Source organism: Triturus cristatus, chromosome 7, assembly GCF_964204655.1.
Source record: "Triturus cristatus chromosome 7, aTriCri1.1, whole genome shotgun sequence".
NCBI classification, from domain to species: Eukaryota; Metazoa; Chordata; class Amphibia; order Caudata; family Salamandridae; genus Triturus; species Triturus cristatus.
The window spans coordinates 1,703,328,779-1,703,346,288 of record NC_140590.1 but is presented as its reverse complement, the minus strand read 5'-3'; the positions used below and the strand labels follow the sequence as shown (position 1 = coordinate 1,703,346,288).

The 17,510-nt window shown below is 44.4% G+C and overlaps 1 protein-coding gene across 1 annotated transcript in view; it reads right to left on the bottom strand.

Annotated features, from left to right (window-relative positions):
* Window positions 1-17,510, bottom strand: part of LOC146812815 (alpha-2-macroglobulin-like protein 1) — an 820,867-nt gene that overhangs the window by 739,900 nt on the left and 63,457 nt on the right. Inside the window, exon 3 of the mRNA XM_085615206.1 lies at window positions 2,114-2,276. Within this exon, the coding sequence (XP_085471332.1) occupies window positions 2,114-2,276 (163 nt within the window). The remainder of the gene's footprint in view (window positions 1-2,113; window positions 2,277-17,510) is intronic.

Below are 17,510 nucleotides of genomic sequence, written 5' to 3'. Positions count from 1 at the left end.
GCTTAAACGTGTATTTGTGCTTTTACTGATGCTTAAACACTTTTAACTTAAGTACTTCAAACTCCAGTCTCATAAAGAGACTAGAGGGGTGTGTGTTAACCTAAATACATATATTTTAAATATATACCTGGTGTGGTTGTCTTTTCATTTGATCATTCAAAAGATTATAGACTGGTAAAACAAGCTGCTTTACATTCCTTCAAGACTTAGCCTGAAGGCTGCTCTCCATAGCTACCACTAGGATAGCTTTCACATAAGGTTGTCTTTAACCATTCACCATAAGGGGTTGTTTGGACTGATACAAGGTGCCCACTAGAACTAGTGGACAGCATATATCAGGCCACCTTCTCACACTCACCTCCATGTCTTTAATAAAATTCGGACTTTCCTTCATGTTTATTTAAAAAATCCACATTTTCCACCGCCTGGTGGGCAAGAAAATGCGGAGCAGTGCGCCCCCTGCTGTCCAACCAAACCCCGAAGGTATTTGTAGGTGTCCACGTCTTTAATCACACTCCCCTGGTTAAACTCCTTCCCTCTGTTTATGAGTCTACGGATATTAATCACCACCTTCTTTTTTGTGCCGCTGATCTTTAGATTATTGGCCTTGCAGTAGGTGGATATAGCCATATTAATTAGGGGAATATTCCATCCCTTTGATTTTTCTCCTCGTATTCCTCCCATCTCCCGAGTTTAGGGTTTTACACCCACAGGCTTCCCATAATACTTTTTGTATTGGAAGTTTATGACTTGCGGTTTTCAAACCACTTGCATAATGTACTGGCAGCTGGAATAAAGTTGTTTAAGTTTGGTAGCGATTCAGCTTTTTGCGTTTCAAGAACTGCTTGGCCCAGTTTACAAACCCTGAACACACAGATCAGAAAAGTAGTTTCAAAGCCAATAACATTTGGGTTTTTGTTGGAAATTAAATGTAGTTTGCAAACTTAAGAGTCTAGGTTTCAATAAAACAAACCCTTATAAAAGTCTTTTAGCCATTTGTAAACATTTAGGCGTCTATTAGGATGGTGGGTGGATGGCTGCCGCTGGGCCGGCGGTGGTAAATGCCAGACCGGCAGCAGACATCCGCCAGCGATTTCAACCCGGAAAACTGCCTGTCGCATTAGCATGGCGGTGACGACTGCGGCGGTGAGAATTTTCGCCCTCCACTTTTCCTCTGGTACCAGTCCGCACGCATGCCTAGCAGGCAGAACTGGGCTGCCACAACGATGCCGGTTCAGGGCCAGGCTCCACCGGCATGATTATGATATCCACGGCGGTGGAACCGTCATGGAAAGGCATGCGGAGAATATCTCCGGGGCCCATTGCAGGCCCCCAATGTGTTGGGGGGGTGGGTCCACTGGGGGGGTACCCATGGTGCCCCCCTACATGTCCCTGTACCAGTTGGCAGGCACTGTGCAGTGCCTGACACGCAGTGCAGTGACATGCATGGCATGCTCCTTTTCACACCGCAGCGGTGCTGCTGGCAGCAGCTACCACCGCAATGATAATCGCCAGAATCTGACCGCCGCGGTTGAATTTCGACTGCGGAGCATCCTAATTGGACCGGCGGTTATGCCGCGGTCCTTGCGGGCAGTCTTTTCCCGCTACCATGGTGGTCGGGGAGATTTACCGACCGCAATCCTAATAGGCCCCTTAATTTTCACTAAACAGATCTACACCAAGCTCACAAACAGGATCTATTCTGGCCCAAGTTCATGGCAAGTGTTTTCAGTCAATCCTATCAGCTGTCTTTAATTTAGTGGTCAGGAAAAAAATCCTACTGGATTTTGAATAGGACTTTTGAAACCACCTGATCTTTGTAACTTCATGCTCTTAGCCAAGGTGCAAATAAAAAGGATAATACAGAAGCCATCCCATCTAAGACATTTTTTTAATAAAGGTTTAATGCCAAATTCTCAAATAGAGTGAATGTTATTAGTGAATGAATGTTTTTCCGATGGTCTAATCAATTTAAGGCTATTCAGGGCTATTATGGAAGACTCTGTAACATGGATGTGTGTAATCATCAAATTTAAACATCCCTGTTCTAGCGTAAGTAAAAAAACATACTCAGGGCAATGTCCATGTTGGAGGAAGCGGGTTAAAGTCTTACCGTTCTGCCCTGGTCGGTAGATAGGTTTGTCTGTCTGCACCAAAATCCCATTGTTAATTTGCCGGATCAAGACATTCTTGCTCTCAGTGAAGTTGACGTCAGGCCCTAGAATAGATACCTTGATTGTGGCCACTTCCTGGATGCCCCCTTGTGGAGCAGGGACCTGTATGGCAAGAAAGCAGAGGGTGGTATGAGAAACGTCCACAAGAATAATATCATCCCTAAAATGTGGTCTAGTCAACAGCACACATAAAAAGGAGGCTGAGATTTCACTAGCAGGGCACAGATAGTATTACCAGAAAATCCATGCTACAGGATACATTCTGTGCCTTTCCTAAATAATCATTTAAGTCTCATGGATCCCTTCAGGTGGACCTACCGTTGTACCAGACAAAGATGCTTGTGAACAGAAAGCCCCAAAAAGGGCTATGGAGCATTCTGGTCACCAAGTGTATTGGTATTGCCTGGAGCTTCTGCGCAGCTCCCATTCCAATGATCTGTTTGGTAGTAAAGATGAGATAATGGGAAACACAGTTTTTTGGAGGGAAGGTTTTGGAAATGATTAACGGTGGTGCTCCTGATGAACCTAATTTAGTCTTTGGAGATCTCTCAGTTGCCCTGCAGGATGTTTAGGCTGTGTCACTATACCCCACCTGGCACCAGGCACAGGCTTCGCTGCTGGGTGTTGCGTTCCCTGGGCTCTTCGCACAGGAAATGATGAGCGTAGCATGGACCCTAAAACACGAAAATGAGTGCAGGAGCAAGTAGTGTAACTACAGAGGTCCCTATGGTAAATCACAGTTGCAAAGAACTACTGCATCCTTTCATGCAGTAATGGTGCCAGAGAGGGCTGTGGAGTGATGACAAGCAAAGAGGTTGGAAGGGGGATGCAGGAGAGAGAATTCTCGACAAGCTGCCCTGATGAGTAATCATGACCCTCTGATATTTAATAAAGGTGCTGTGGAAACTAGCTGCAATGGCTGTTAGCATCAGCTGAAGCCATTTTGTTTTTGGCAGCCATTTTAGTTAGCCATGTGCTCGCCATGTGCTTTCTCTCTCTTCACTATTGCATGCCCTTGTATTCTGCTTGTGTCATCAGTTAGTTAACTCCTTCAGCCCTGAGCCAGAGCACTGCACATGCTCAGAAAGACCTGTAGCTGCCAGAATGCACCTGCTCTTAGAGAACTGTCAGGCTATTTTAACTAATGTCAGCAATATTGTAACCCCTCCCACTCTGTTGACTAAGCGATTCTTATGTATCCTTATATGTAACTAGCTATTCATGTGCAAACTTGTACTGCCTCTTTTTGAGTTTCCTTGCATGCTCAGCGGTAAATATAGTATAAAAGACCCATGATCTCTGTACTCCTTGGACTGCCTCATTACAGTGGTCTGAGGGTACCGTATTGACGCAGTCTCCCTCATGTGAGGTTAATAAACTTGTTATTTTGATATTCCAGCTTCCGTGTCAATCTCTTCTTTGTTGGTTTAAGGACCGGTGCATCAGTGAACCTCTAAAAAGGTTTTTTTTTCCTACAAATTGGCGCCCGAACATGGACCTCATCGGAGACGCGGCTATTCAAGGGAGTGGTCTTGACGGAAGACAGGAATCTACTGAGGAGGTACCCTGCACAAGGAGACTCTTTGTCTTTGCAGACCAACATGTTTTCTGGTTTTCCCGATCTGACCCTCCAGGTGTTGGCCGCTCCTGACTGAGATCTTCTTTGGCGTGAGTATTTCAAAACGACCTTTAGGTCACTCAGAACTTGGCAGTTGGAAGCTGGAGACTTTGGTTTGGTAAGATTGCTGTAGCAACAATTTTTGTTTGGAATGACTTGGCCAAGATTTTGGTTTGTTTGTTTGTTTTCTGCAACAAATGAAGGCAGGTAATGAGGAGATGTTTCTCTGATTTTTGAAGTCTTGAACGGCAAAAATTGTGTTAAGTCGCATTTGGATATAACATTATACATGCTATAATATTTTTGGCATGCCTGCTTCCAGCACACTTCGTAGAAAGTGTTGCTGTCTTGGTGGTACCAATATGGATTCAGAAAGTACTCAGCTGATTCCCCTAGAGGGGATACCTAAATAGGTTTAGGAATATTAAAAATGGTATTTCTTCCATTATGTATAGTACACTATGGAATAAATATATATATATATAAAAAGGATCGTGATCTGCGCACTTAGTAAAATTCATAAGTGGTGATGCGGAGCGCTTTTGAGTGTTCTGTCAGCCCAACTAGTAATTTGGTGTACTTTTGAAAAAGGTCTGAGGCTTGAGCCTGTTTTTTTAACATGGCAGTCTTTCGGCTGTCTATTTGTCTTGGTGTAATCTCTGTACCTTTTTTTGAGAGTCCTTTAGTTTGTAAATATGACTTACAATTGGTATTTACAAATGGTTTGGTTTGAGAACAGTCTCTGGGCTGTCTCTTGTTTTTGTCGTAAGTGGTGATTTGTGGGTTACTTGTGTTTTTTGAGTGTCTATGTGGTTGTGGACTGACACAGGTGGTGATGCTTGTATTTGTTTCAATAATCAATCAAATGATCTTTATTCGGGTATTAAAAATATCCATAAAAGATACATATCATAAAACAGTCCTACTTCCATTAAAAATTTGAATCAATATACACATTACACATAAATACAATAATAATAAAAGCCCAAAAAATACATATAAATTAAAACGGGACGATCATGTGCAATATTCAGCTCGTTCGACCATATAGGGTTTCCCCGATAACATAGGAGAGACCCTGTATAATACACCTTTCTTGCAATAGGGATTACAAGCCAAATCTAAATAAAAATATTTAAATCCTGCAAGGGTTTAATAAGACCAACACAGTTAGTCCTCTCCTCTAGTATTTCTTAGTTTTACAGCCAATCTCAAAAAGTGCACCGTGCTAAATAAAACAAAGGGGTCAGGGGAGAGTTTAAGAAATAAAAGAGCCACTTTAGCCTGTCTGATTTTGGAGCGTTTTAGGATGGTTTTTAGAAACAGAGACCTTGGATGTGCATAGAAGGGGAAAATTAGGACGAAGTGAAGGGTATCTTGTGGAGATCTTAGATCGCAGCCGCAACACCCTTTAATACTTGCGTCACTTACAAAACCAGCTGGGACTGACAGGATGTGGTGCAAGAGGTTTCACCTGAATCTGGTCATCAGAAATCTGTCCTGTCTTTTGTACATATTAGAGAGATAGAATTCCATGCCCAAGCATGATTTTGTGAGCTGATATTGTCTTACTGTACTTTTCCGCCCTTCTCTATCCTCTCTGACCCTGGCTGAATACCTCAGAAAATCTGCCTTTATAGCACCCTTGTGTCTGCTGACTAATGTAAAAGGTTCATTAAAAAAGTTTACGTGGCCCAATCCACTCAAGACTTCCCTTACGTGTTTGAGCCAAGGAATTTGAGACCCCTTATCCCCCTCATACGTTCCTCCAGAATTTGTCTGCTTAGACTTGCCTCTGGATTTGTCCAGATATTGATCCAACAGATAATGGGTTTAAGGCAAGCCCTCTAGCTAAAATAGGTAATGCCCAACTCCTCGTGGACAATAAAGGAAGGGGTACTTTGAGGCACTTGCAAAAGTCTTCTTAAAAACTTATTTTCCTCTAGTTGGATTTTTTCTCCATCTATAAAACCCCACACCTCACTCCCGTACAAAGTCTTAGCACAACATACCGAGCTATATAGTTGTGATATTTCATTAGGTGACCAGCGGCCGAGTCTAGTCGCATAATTCATAATCGACCCCACCGTACTGGGGTGTTGGCTACATTTGTGTCTTACTAGAGGTTTAAAATTGAGATCCTTATCGAATAAAATCCCCAGATAGTTACAAAATGTTCGAGTTTGTGTGCTCCTATAGTGAAGCTACAGTTATTAGAAGGCGTTTTACCCACCTCCATGATATATGACTTTGAGAGGTTGGGCACTAAATCCAAATCGGCCATAAATCTAACAAATCCACTAATGAGAGCCTGCAGACTCCTTCCAGTGCGCGCCAGAAGGACCGCATCATCTGCATATAAGAGGACGGGTATACTTCTCCTCCCAATGCAGATACAGTCTGCCTCCAAGGCTCCAACCGCCTTATCTAGCCCGTTTATATAAAGCGTAAACAGAAAAGGCGGGAGGTACAACCTTGTCTCACCCCACCCCGACACCGAAAATCTTCCGTGAGGTCCCCCTCATCAGTAAATCTGACCCGTGCCGTGGTGTTTTGATGGAGCATTCGTAAAACATGGATCAATCCTGGGTCCACACCCATGGCTCCCAAGATTTCCCACAGCTTTCTTCCATTAACACAGTCGAATGCTGCTGAGAGATCCATGAATGCCAGGTAAACAGTGCCTTCCCTGGCCATGGTATACTTTGCCACCAAGTGATAGAGGTTGAGGCATTGGTCAGTCGTAGAGCGCCCATTTCGGAACCCATACTGAACATCTGTGATAATATTGTTTTCATCCGCCCAGACCATTAAACGGCTTAAAATGACTCTCCCCAAGACTTTCGCCGTAACATCTATAAGGGTTATTGGGCGATAACAATGTGGTTCGTTTCTGTTACCCTTTTTGAATATTGGCACAATAACGGCCGTGGACCAAGATGTGGGCATGCCTACTTCGATGGCTGTATTAAATACCCTAGTCAATATGGGAGCCCAAAGGTCTGCCTGGCTTTTGAAAAGATCGGGGGGAATCCCATCAGGCTATGGCGCCTTTCTCATTACCAGGCCATCTATTCCTAATTTGACCTCGGCTACCGTGATAAGCGTCCAGTCACAGACAGGGAGTCCTGTGACTAGAGTTGGCTGCTCCTCTGATTCACCTCGATTATATAAACTTATGAAGTGCGCCGCCCATGCTTCTGGCAAAATGTGAGACGCCACTTGAGGTTTATTTGGGAGTTGGAAGCACGGGTCGTTTATTACCCTCCAGAAGCTATTCATATTGCGACGCTCTGCAGCCTCTCTCAGTGACTCCCAAGCCTCGAATTGTAGGGAAGTTTTCCTGGACTTGGTGGCCTTTTTGTACTGAGTCCTGCAGGCAACGATCTTTCCTTTATCCTTTGGGACTGTTTTAAGTGCCAACTTCAGGTCCCTATGGGCCCTTGAGCAGTCCTTATCAAACCATCTAAGGCAAAAATCGGCCTGCATCTTTGATTTACTCCTTAGGAGGCTATCTATATGCTGAGCGGTGCCCTCAAACGCTGCAATCAAATCATTCCCCTCTACAGTGGGGTCTAGGCACCTCCAGGTATGGTTGTCAGTATTGGTGAGGAGCTCTCTGTGGAGTTCTACCCCGTCAATGTTACTCCATCTGATTCTCCTACCCTGGTCCTTTGCCTTATAATTGCCCACAGTATTCCTTTTATCCACTTTAGTGCTAAAGTTAGTATCCCTCAGTGGCAGTACCAGGGGATTATGGTCACAAAACACACTGGGCATTATCTTAAAATGGCTAACCCTGCCTTTTAATACGTTAGATATAAAAATGTAATCAATAATTGAGTCGTTTCCCCTTCCCTTAAAGGAGGGAGTTAATGTGTTGGGCAACCCACAATCGATCAGATCCATCGTGTGGGTTAAGGCAAACTTGCCCAAAATTGTACTTAATGCCATGCCCTCTCTAGAATGCTCAGGGTGCCATCCCTTGGTGGAGGGACATGCATCCCAGTTACCTCCTTCCCATTTCAAATAAGGGCACTGATGGCAGTTAAAATCCCCCATAAGAATCAACTGGGTACCTAAATCCCCTATGTCATGTAAGCTGGCCAATCTCTCCTCCAGCTCGGCCAAATTTAACAAGGATTGTCCCGCATTGTAAAAATTTATAAAAATGAGCTTTAGGCCCTTCTTAGAGTATCTTATACCCTGAAGACAGCCTGAATCCCACCCCAGATCTTACCAACTCCCCTGTAACGTCAATGCCACATACATAATTAAGCCACCCTTAGCACGGCCCATTGATGATTTCCGGGCCGGGACAAAAAACATTTTATATCCCTCCAGAAATGACACGCTATTGATAATTTCCCATGTTTCCTGGAGGCAAATGACATGGATTTTTTTAATAAAGTCTAGCCATTCTATGTTGTGAATCTTGGCTGCGAGTCCTGCAATGTTCCAGGAGGTCATCCTCAACTCCTTGGGGGTTAAGTCAAGGCCACTAGTCGCTCCGGTCAACTTTCTTGAGGGGGGGCACGTTTTTGAGCAAATTACTGTTGGTGACATAACTTCCACATCCCTCACGTGCCCTACTAAGGTGCCGGCTGCTAATTCCAAATCGTGTGCCTCTAATAGGCTTATATCTCCAGCTTTACAGTGGTTATATTGTTCTCTCTCAGTCGCCCAGCACCCTATTCTCATCAGTCAATCTTGTTCGTCCAGGGCAGAAATACTAGAGAGAGGGGCAAATCTATTCATTGCATGGCCAGGAACATCCTCCCTATATTTCTTAATGACCCGGGGTCCCTGCCATCTCTGCCAGAACTCTGGGGCACTATCCCTGTAAAAGAAATACAGGGGTAACATCCTTATGCAGGACCCACTTGCGCCCTCCCCATGGCGGTTATCAAGCAGGTCTCTTACTAACTCAGGATGCCTAAAGTTTACAATGACACAGTCGCCTGCAAATTTTTTCTCACTTCTCCCAATCCAAGCCACCCTCCTGGCCATAAGGATGTGCCTGTGCTGGAGTCTCCATGCAGTTGTGTTATTGAGTAACCAATGCGAGGCCTTATTTATCATTGTGCTGGTCGATTCTTCACTGTCTTTATTAAGGCCAGGCACGCCTACTAGCACTACCGAGTAGGGGCAGGATGCAGGGGGTAAATCCAATGTCTGAAGACCTAGGGTGCTCTGGGCACAGTCAGTGCTATTGTTCTTAAAAGCCTTCTCAGGCTCCTTTAGTCCCAGGTAATTATCCATAGGGTCAGAGAGAGTCCGCGTATTGCCCTGGACCTTACTGCGCAGAGTCCTGTTACCAGTATTTACTGGGTCCAAGATTGTCTCTCTGTGCTCTCTAGGCTCGGGATCAATATTAATAACATCCTTTCTCCCGTGATCAACCACTGCTGACCCCTCCTCCCTCCTCTGTAGGATGTTCCCGGGTAGCTGTCCCCTGTCAAGGTCTACCAGACTACTTATTTTCCCTTCCAGGTTGGAAATTGCAGTCATTACTGGACCTAAGTAATGAAGTAAAAGCTGTTCCATTTTTTTCTCAAGTGCTGAGGTGATTTCATGAAGCCCTTCCGCCCCACTTGCAATTTGGCAGGTTGGACATACTATACTTTCGGGGTTCTTGCTAGCTCCTTTCTTGGGCTTTGTGGGCCCTCTACGACTAGGCTTGCTAGCACAAGTTGATGAGTGCAACCCACCTAGGTCTGGAGGCCCCACCAACATTAGGGATCTTTTAGAGCGTGTGACTACTTCCCTAATGGGAGTCCGTGTGGGATCTACGTCCATCACTGCTGGTTGAGCACTAGGCCCCCCCCTCGAGTCTTCCCCTTCCGATGTTTTATGTTGAATACCCAGCTGGGTGTCAACAGTACTGGGCATTCGCTTTGATGTATTTTGATTAGTAGAGACCAGCCCGGTTAAGTCTACTACCTCTGGGTCCCCCTGTGAGCTAGTCTCGACCGACGTGAATACGTCAGTAGGGTCAGGCTGGATTGAGTGGACTTGATTAGCTTGAGTTAAATGTGCTCCTCCACAGGGCGTGGGACAAAGAGCTATATTGCCCAGGGAAGACCGTTTCTTAGCTATTAGGAAGTCCAATGAAAGTCTCTGCTCCGTCAGCTGAATCTCATGTGCTAGCTCGTATGATAAAGGCATCAAGGGTACCCTTTACCCCTCCCTCCGCCCTAAGCTGAGAGTTCTTTGACTTAACCATGATCGGGGTGTGCGGTACTACCCCACCCTTTTATATTAAATCAAGGGTGAAGAGTTAGGGTGCCTGATAGTCAAAATTTCCACACACGTGCCGCTTTTGGTCACATCAACCCCAGTAAAGAATACTTTCAGCAATGGGAATCACACGTGCAACTTATTATGGTATGACTTGAGTAGCGGGACGGAACGCAGGAGTCTTGATGTCCATATGAGTGCCCAGGAATCCTTCCAGAATGACAGTACTCCAGTAACAATGAAAGGGACGTGGCCCAGCCCGGCCTCCTTTGGCCCCTGACGGCCACAGACGGCCCTGCCCTTGTCCCGGGCTTCTCCCGGTGCTTCCCGCGCGCTTCCTCGTGGGAGGAGGGACCAGGTGCAGCTTTATGCGCCTCCTGGCGCGCAGAGGTGAGGGCGACCTGCCCACTGGAATGCTGGGGCTTGTGGTTCAACAACAGGAGACCGGCGGAGCCAGGCCCGGCCGGTCCCAGTCCGGGTAAAATCACGTGGGCGGGAGACAGTGCGGAGCAAGCCCGGCCTCAGGGAGAGCTACAGCCACGGAGCTAAGCCCGGTGAAGAAATGCGTCCCAAAGTTCATTTGTTTCAGTAAGTAGTGACTATGTTTTTTGTGTGAGAATGGCTTGCTTTAACAAGCAGTGTTGTGTGTTGTGTGTTCTGAGCGTATGATCCCCTTCTTGAAAATGTCTGGAATGAGCTCAATTTGGGTTGTTGTCGTCATTCTGTTATGCAAATGTCATTGAAAGAACTACATTTTAAAATACAAGGAATAAATTATGTAACATATGCTAAATAGCTGCACGCTACCATTAGCAGTAAAACAGTAACAACCTATAGATGTGTGCCAATTGCCACAATGCTAAAGAAAAATTAACACTCAATGGGAAAAAAATATATAGGCCGCATAGAAAGAGAAAAAAAAAGCTAATGTGTGTGCTTTGCATAAATAGGACTGAATACAAAATGTTACAGTATTATCCTTAGATATTAATATTAAAGAGCATTCACATCATTTGAGTAATTGGTTGCTGCTGAAATAACAGCTTCTTTTTCCACATAACAAGACAATAGATTTGTGCTGGCTTGGAATGCCTGTGTTTTAAATAGACTGCACCGTGCTCAAATTTCAGCACCAGAAAAAGAGCTTTTAAGCAGCTGTTTAGCGCTGTCTGACTGAGAGGAAGCTGTCTGTCAAAACAGACTGAGATCAAACTTTTTCAGGACATTACAATACAGCAAAGGGTTTTTCTCCTGAAAAAGATGTAGAAGTTGAGGCCTGCTGGTCGTACAGCGCAGCTGAGTAAACAACACATGGCAATGCACGGCCACAAGCTACAGATCAGGCTGTGGGAACTAGGTTTTAAACTAGTACTGCATGGTATGAAGGCACGGGCGTTAACAATTACTGATTTTAAAAGTTAAAAATACAATTTCATTATTTTGGATAAAAGAGAAATGATTCATAGTAGGGACTTTCTTTCTTGTTGCTTTTTTACATAAGCACATCTGTGGTTCTGACGGTAAATAATTACTGCCCTTTAAAAAGTGACACAAACTATTTTATGTTTCAGTACAGCTTCGGTGCTTAGTGTTATAAATACATGCATTTAAAGGTAAAAGGAAATGAATGAGGCTTGCTTTCCATATGTGGAAACATTAAAGAGTTAGTGATCATTATTGTTTTTTAAAAGGACTACATAAAAAAATTATTAACAATAATTGCACTAAAATCGTTTTTTCTTTTTTATGATCTTTATAATGTCTAATAATCCTACTGTGAAAAATATATAAGCTCCTAGCATCAAAGTTGAATTTGAGCAGCACTTTACCCCAATGTGGGGAGTGAAATGTGAAATTTCACTTTACCCAGGTCGCGCTTAAACTAAGAAAGGTGATGCTGAGAATTGTATTGTATTCTAAAGGAGCGCCTGGAAAAGGGTTCCTGCCCATCTGCTTACTCTGATCACCTTAAGGAGCGCCTGGTAAAGGGCTCCCAAATCACGCTGTTTCTCACTATAAATCGCTGTTATTGTGAAAGTTTTAAAATCACGCACTGACTCAATTGTGTTTTTTAAATATACTTTGCGCCGTGCACTCACCGATTCAACAGCACATAATCCCCGGTCCACCACCGATTATTCGGTTTGAGTGGAGGGATCACGTGCAACAGGAAGGGCCCGGCACTTCCGGTTAGCCATCCAATCAGCTGCTGGCAAAACAGACTCAAAGCCAGATGCAAAGCGCAACGCGCGCCGAAGGCAAGCCCGTCTGCGCCCGTCCGCGCCTGGACCGTGCCAAGGACACCCCCCCTGACCCACGTAAGCCAGCTCGGCTACCTACCTCTCAAATCTACACTAGGAGACAGCTACTAAATATCAGGACAATTTCTAAGGAGTCACAAGCATGTCCTTGCTGTGCTACTATACCACCTCATGTTTTAACGCCATGCAACAACTGCACACCCAGCTCCAATAAACCGCCCTCCACCTTTATAGGTCTCTCTACTATTCCAATAAAAAAATCACACTGTCACAGCCGCACTCATCAATGTTCGTTCTTTACCTAAGCACAAATATGAAATACTCGCTTTTCTTGAGAACCACAATCTTGATCTTTTATTTCTTACTGAGACTTGGGCTGACCCATCATCAGGGCCTGACTTTGCCGTTGTAACTCCAAATGATTTCTCTGTGAAAAGACTGGACAGAAATAACAAAAGAGGCGGAGGTCTAGCTCTTATTCACCGTGATAATTACAATGTCAAAATAGATCCTATTCTCATCAAAGGCTGCAAAGCTTTCTCTTTTTCCATATCACTCACCAAATCACATACATTTAAAGGTATATTATTATATCGCCCTCCCGGATCTCGGACAGACTTTCTCTCTTCTCTATCCTCCCTTGCAGAGCCTTCTGCAGGAGAAGCCAATTTCACCATTCTAGGTGACTTCAACTTTCACCTAGAATCCAATAACGATGAAAACACATCTGCTCTACTTTCTGAACTTGACTCCATAGAACTCTCTCAACTCATAAACAAACCGACTCACATAGCTGGCCATACTCTCGACGGATTATTCACCAACAATAAACGCATTTCATTAGGAAATATCCTTCCTTTAACATGGACCGACCATTCCGCAATCCTTTTTAACATTAACACGGAACATAACTTACATAATCAGATCACTATCCCGTCGCCCGCCAACTTCAAAGCTTGGAACAGCATTCTCCCCAAAAATATAAAAACACATCTGAAAGCTACTCATCAAGACCTCCCAGACAATCCTGAACACGCAGCTATGCGTTACACACAATGGCTTCGCTTAGCATTCGACACACTTGTCCCAATAAAAAATACTTCCAAAAACAGAAAAACTCCATCTGCCCCCTGGTTTTCAGAGAAACTAAGACTAGAAAGGCAGAAATGCCGAAATCAGGAGCGTCACTGGCACCGAAATTACGACAATACAACTAAAACTCGGTACAAGGAAGCACTTTCCAATTACAAAAACTTATTAATAACTGAAAAAAGTACATTTTACATTAATCAAATCGAATCCTCCCAAGACTCCATGAAACAACTATACAAAGTCGTTACCAAACTATCAGGACCAGACACTTCCCCGTCAATAGCACCGACACAAACCCTCTGTGATAATCTTGCCAGCTTTTTTCAAAATAAAGTCATGAATATTTACTCCAGTTTCTCTGCACAATCCACTACGTTCAACACTGACTCCTCTTTATACAATTGTGCAACATCACAAAGTAATAAACAGGACGCCCTTCCCTCCTTCTCAGAATTTAAAATAACCACAATAGAACACATAACCGATCTTATTTCCAAGTCCAAATCCGGATCCCCCAATGACCCTTGCCCACCTAACATAATAAAAATTATTCCAGAAATTATAGCTCCAGAATTGGCCAAAATCTGCAACTCTATGTTCGAAACAGGAATATATCCCTCCATCTGGAAAGAAACAGTAATCAGACCTCTTCTCAAAAAACACAACCTTAACCCTTCAGAATGTTGCAATTATAGACCCATAGCAGGTCTCCCTCTTCCCGCTAAAATCATAGAAAAAGTGATGAACACCCAGTTGGCCGACTACATCGAAAACAACAATTGCTTAGATGACACCCAATTTGGATTCAGAAAAGGGCATGGGACAGAGACAGCTCTCATTAAAACAGTCGATGAAATACGAACAACCATGGACAAGGGTGGCACCGCAGTCTTAGTGCTGCTGGATCTCTCAGCAGCATTTGATACGGTGGACCACTCTATCCTAATCAACCGTATCTCAGCCATAGGGATCAAAGACAGAGCCAAGGCCCTACTAGCTTCCTTTCTGGCCAATCGATCACAACAGGTAAAGTTGGGTAGTTTTCTCTCCCCCCCCCCCTTTTCCCAACCATGTGGTGTCCCTCAAGGTTCCTCATTAAGCCCCACATTGTTCAATCTTTATGTTGCAGACCTTGCCAAAATCATAAAAGCTTACGACTTGCGACTCACGTCCTACGCTGACGACACCCAGATTGTAATAGAAATACACGAGAATGGAAATTCAGTCGCAAATAACTTTAAAAAAGGAATGTCCACTATCAGCACATGGATGACAAATAACTGTCTGAAAATAAACTCTGACAAAACGGAGGTGATGATTTTTGGAAAGCTACACCCCAGTTGGTCTACCTCTTGGTGGCCAGAAGAAGTAGGCCCCCCCCCCGGTTCCGGTCACTAAGGTTAGAAACCTTGGAATCTTATTTGATGATAAGTTATCATTCATGTCACACACCAATTATGTCACCTCTTCCTCATTCTACACTATCAGAATGATAAAGAAGCTCCTACCCTTTCTTTCTCCTAGCGCAGGTAAAACTCTCATTAGTACCCTTGTCATGACTAAAATAGACTACTGTAATGGTCTACTTATCAATGCACAAGAAAGAGTCCTGCAAAAATTGCAAATGGTACAGAATGCCGCAGCTAGGATCCTCTCAGGCACTCCCAAATTTAAACCCATCTCAGGAGTCATACGACAGCTTCATTGGCTACCCATCAAAAGCAGGACTAAATTTAAGGCATTGTGTATAGCCTGTAAAGCAATTCACAACTCAGGTCCCGAATTCCTTAAGAAAAGCTTTTGCCTTTACAGACCTAACAGGACCTTGCGATCTAGCTTCGATCAGCTGCTAATGGTTCCTAGAACCAAGAAAGTCACGTGGGGTGACAAAAGATTTATTGTGGCTACATCCAAACTCTGGAACAAACTTCCGCTACACATCAAAAGTTCCCCCACATTGTTATCTTTCCGGAAGAATATAAAAACATGGCTATTTCAATAAACACATCCCTCCTCTCCTTTTTGTCCGTTTAAGCTAGTCCTATAGCGCCGAGACACCTCCGGGTATTTGCGCGCTCAATAAATTGCTTAAATAAATAAATATAAAAACGTATTTTATAAGGGTGTACCTTATACATTTCTGACCCCCCACCCCTGGGGTATCTAGGGAAGATAACCAATTTGACCTCCCAACCTCTCCAGGTTCAGATTTGGTTCCAGGTGTTCTGATCTAGGAAGGGGGTCTGTTGGGAAGGAAAAATCCTTTGCATGGTGATGGCATGCATTCCTGCTTTGAGTGCCCCAACTGTACTTATGTCTGGATCCCTAATGCTGTTTTTTTTTGTCATAGCCATACATGAATCATGAGTGTACGCCTTAAAATAGGTCTGTCTCTCGATTTGTGGTTTTATTGGGCAGGGCACCCAAAGCACCATTGCCTTTGCCAAGAGTTAAGCAGCAGGAGTGCGGTGGTGGCAGCACACTGTATAATGATCAGTAGGAGTGATCAGGTCTTTTTTAAAGCTCCACTACTGTGTTCCTAACTCACCCTTTGCCTACATTGGTTTGATGTGTAGTGCTGAACAGTGCATGTGTGATATACATGGGCTGGGTGTATATTTGCCTGTGAATGGTACAATACAGGGATAATGCAGTGCTGTGCAGTGGATGTATATTATATGCATGGGCTGGCAATGATACAATACATAGAGGATGTAGTACTGTGCAACGCGTGTATGCTATATGCATGTGCTGGGTGGATATGGGCCTGTCAATGGTACACTACATGGAAGTCTCTGGGTCCCATTTTGGGAGAACCAGTGCAGACTGGATGAGCATGAGGTGAGCAGGTACAGGAATTCCTCCTGACAAATTTGTGTATTGCTGCATTCTTGTAAGCTGGGTGGGACACATTGTCAGAAGGGAGAGCCAGGCTCTTTCTACACTTCAAAGGGTGCTCTTTGATTCAGAGAGAGGTGACTGGGAAGGGGCATGGGCACATCGCAGAAGGGAATGGGGCTGATAAGAGAACCAAGAATGAGGCCCTGAGGTAATCGTTGATACACATATCACTGTGGCTGACATCCAGGTGTGAGCCTCTAATCACTCATATGGCCTATGTTGTGATGCTATCAGCTTTGGAGTCGCTCCTACATTGACAGACTGTTTTCTGCAGGAAGAGAAAACAGAGGGAAGGGAACTTCAAAACAAGCAGACTCCCAACATAACCTTCAAAGACTCAGACACTAAACCACATTGATGTCTGGAAATGAACTATAAGAAGGGGAGCTTGAGTCCTCAAAAATTGTAAATTGTGTGCACAGGAGGAAAGGTGACCCCATATGCTGGGGTGGGGGCACCAGGACAAAGGAAGAAGCGTGGTCTGGTCGAGACCGTCTGCAGAAGAAGGAGTTGACTGTGGTGACCTGAGCGGGCCCTAGCCGAGAATTAGACCCAGAACCCGGATCGTCGCAAACTTCCTAGGCATCGGAAGAGCACCAAGAACCCCCACGGCCACTGAAAGACCGCGTGTGAGGAAACCAAGGACACCAGACAGCAGCTGTTCTGGGCCACGTATTAAAGACGTATCCGAGGCAGTCGCTGCAGCTTCAACATCTACAAAAGCGACGCACTCGGAGAGTCTGGTCGCTTGGATCCTGCTAGTATGCATAAGACTGATTTTCAGGCCAGACGGACTCAGGGAACTTGTTTGTCAGATAGCGCTGCAGCACTGGAACACTTTTGACTTTAATCGAGAATCAGAGTGGGACTTCTGAGACTCGGAATACTAGTGGGGCTTAACCTGAATGTAGACGATTGTGAATGGAAAATAACCACTAAAACTAGCTAAAGGGGAGTAGGACTCTGGGACCCGCCTGTCAAAAACTAGAGTTATGACCTCCGGGGACTTTGTGTATTGTTTGTGAATGTCATATTTTACTTTGTGGTCGTATTTAAATACTCCTTTATTCATAAAAGTATTTGACTGGGTAATCATTTATTGCTGCTGCTGTGTGTATTTTGAGTTGTGAGCCTGTTTTCATCCCCCCGTGTCTACCTCCCTGACAAGAGCCTCGGACTGTGCCTCCAGCGCTACCACTGAGAGTCAAGCTCTGAAGGGGTGCT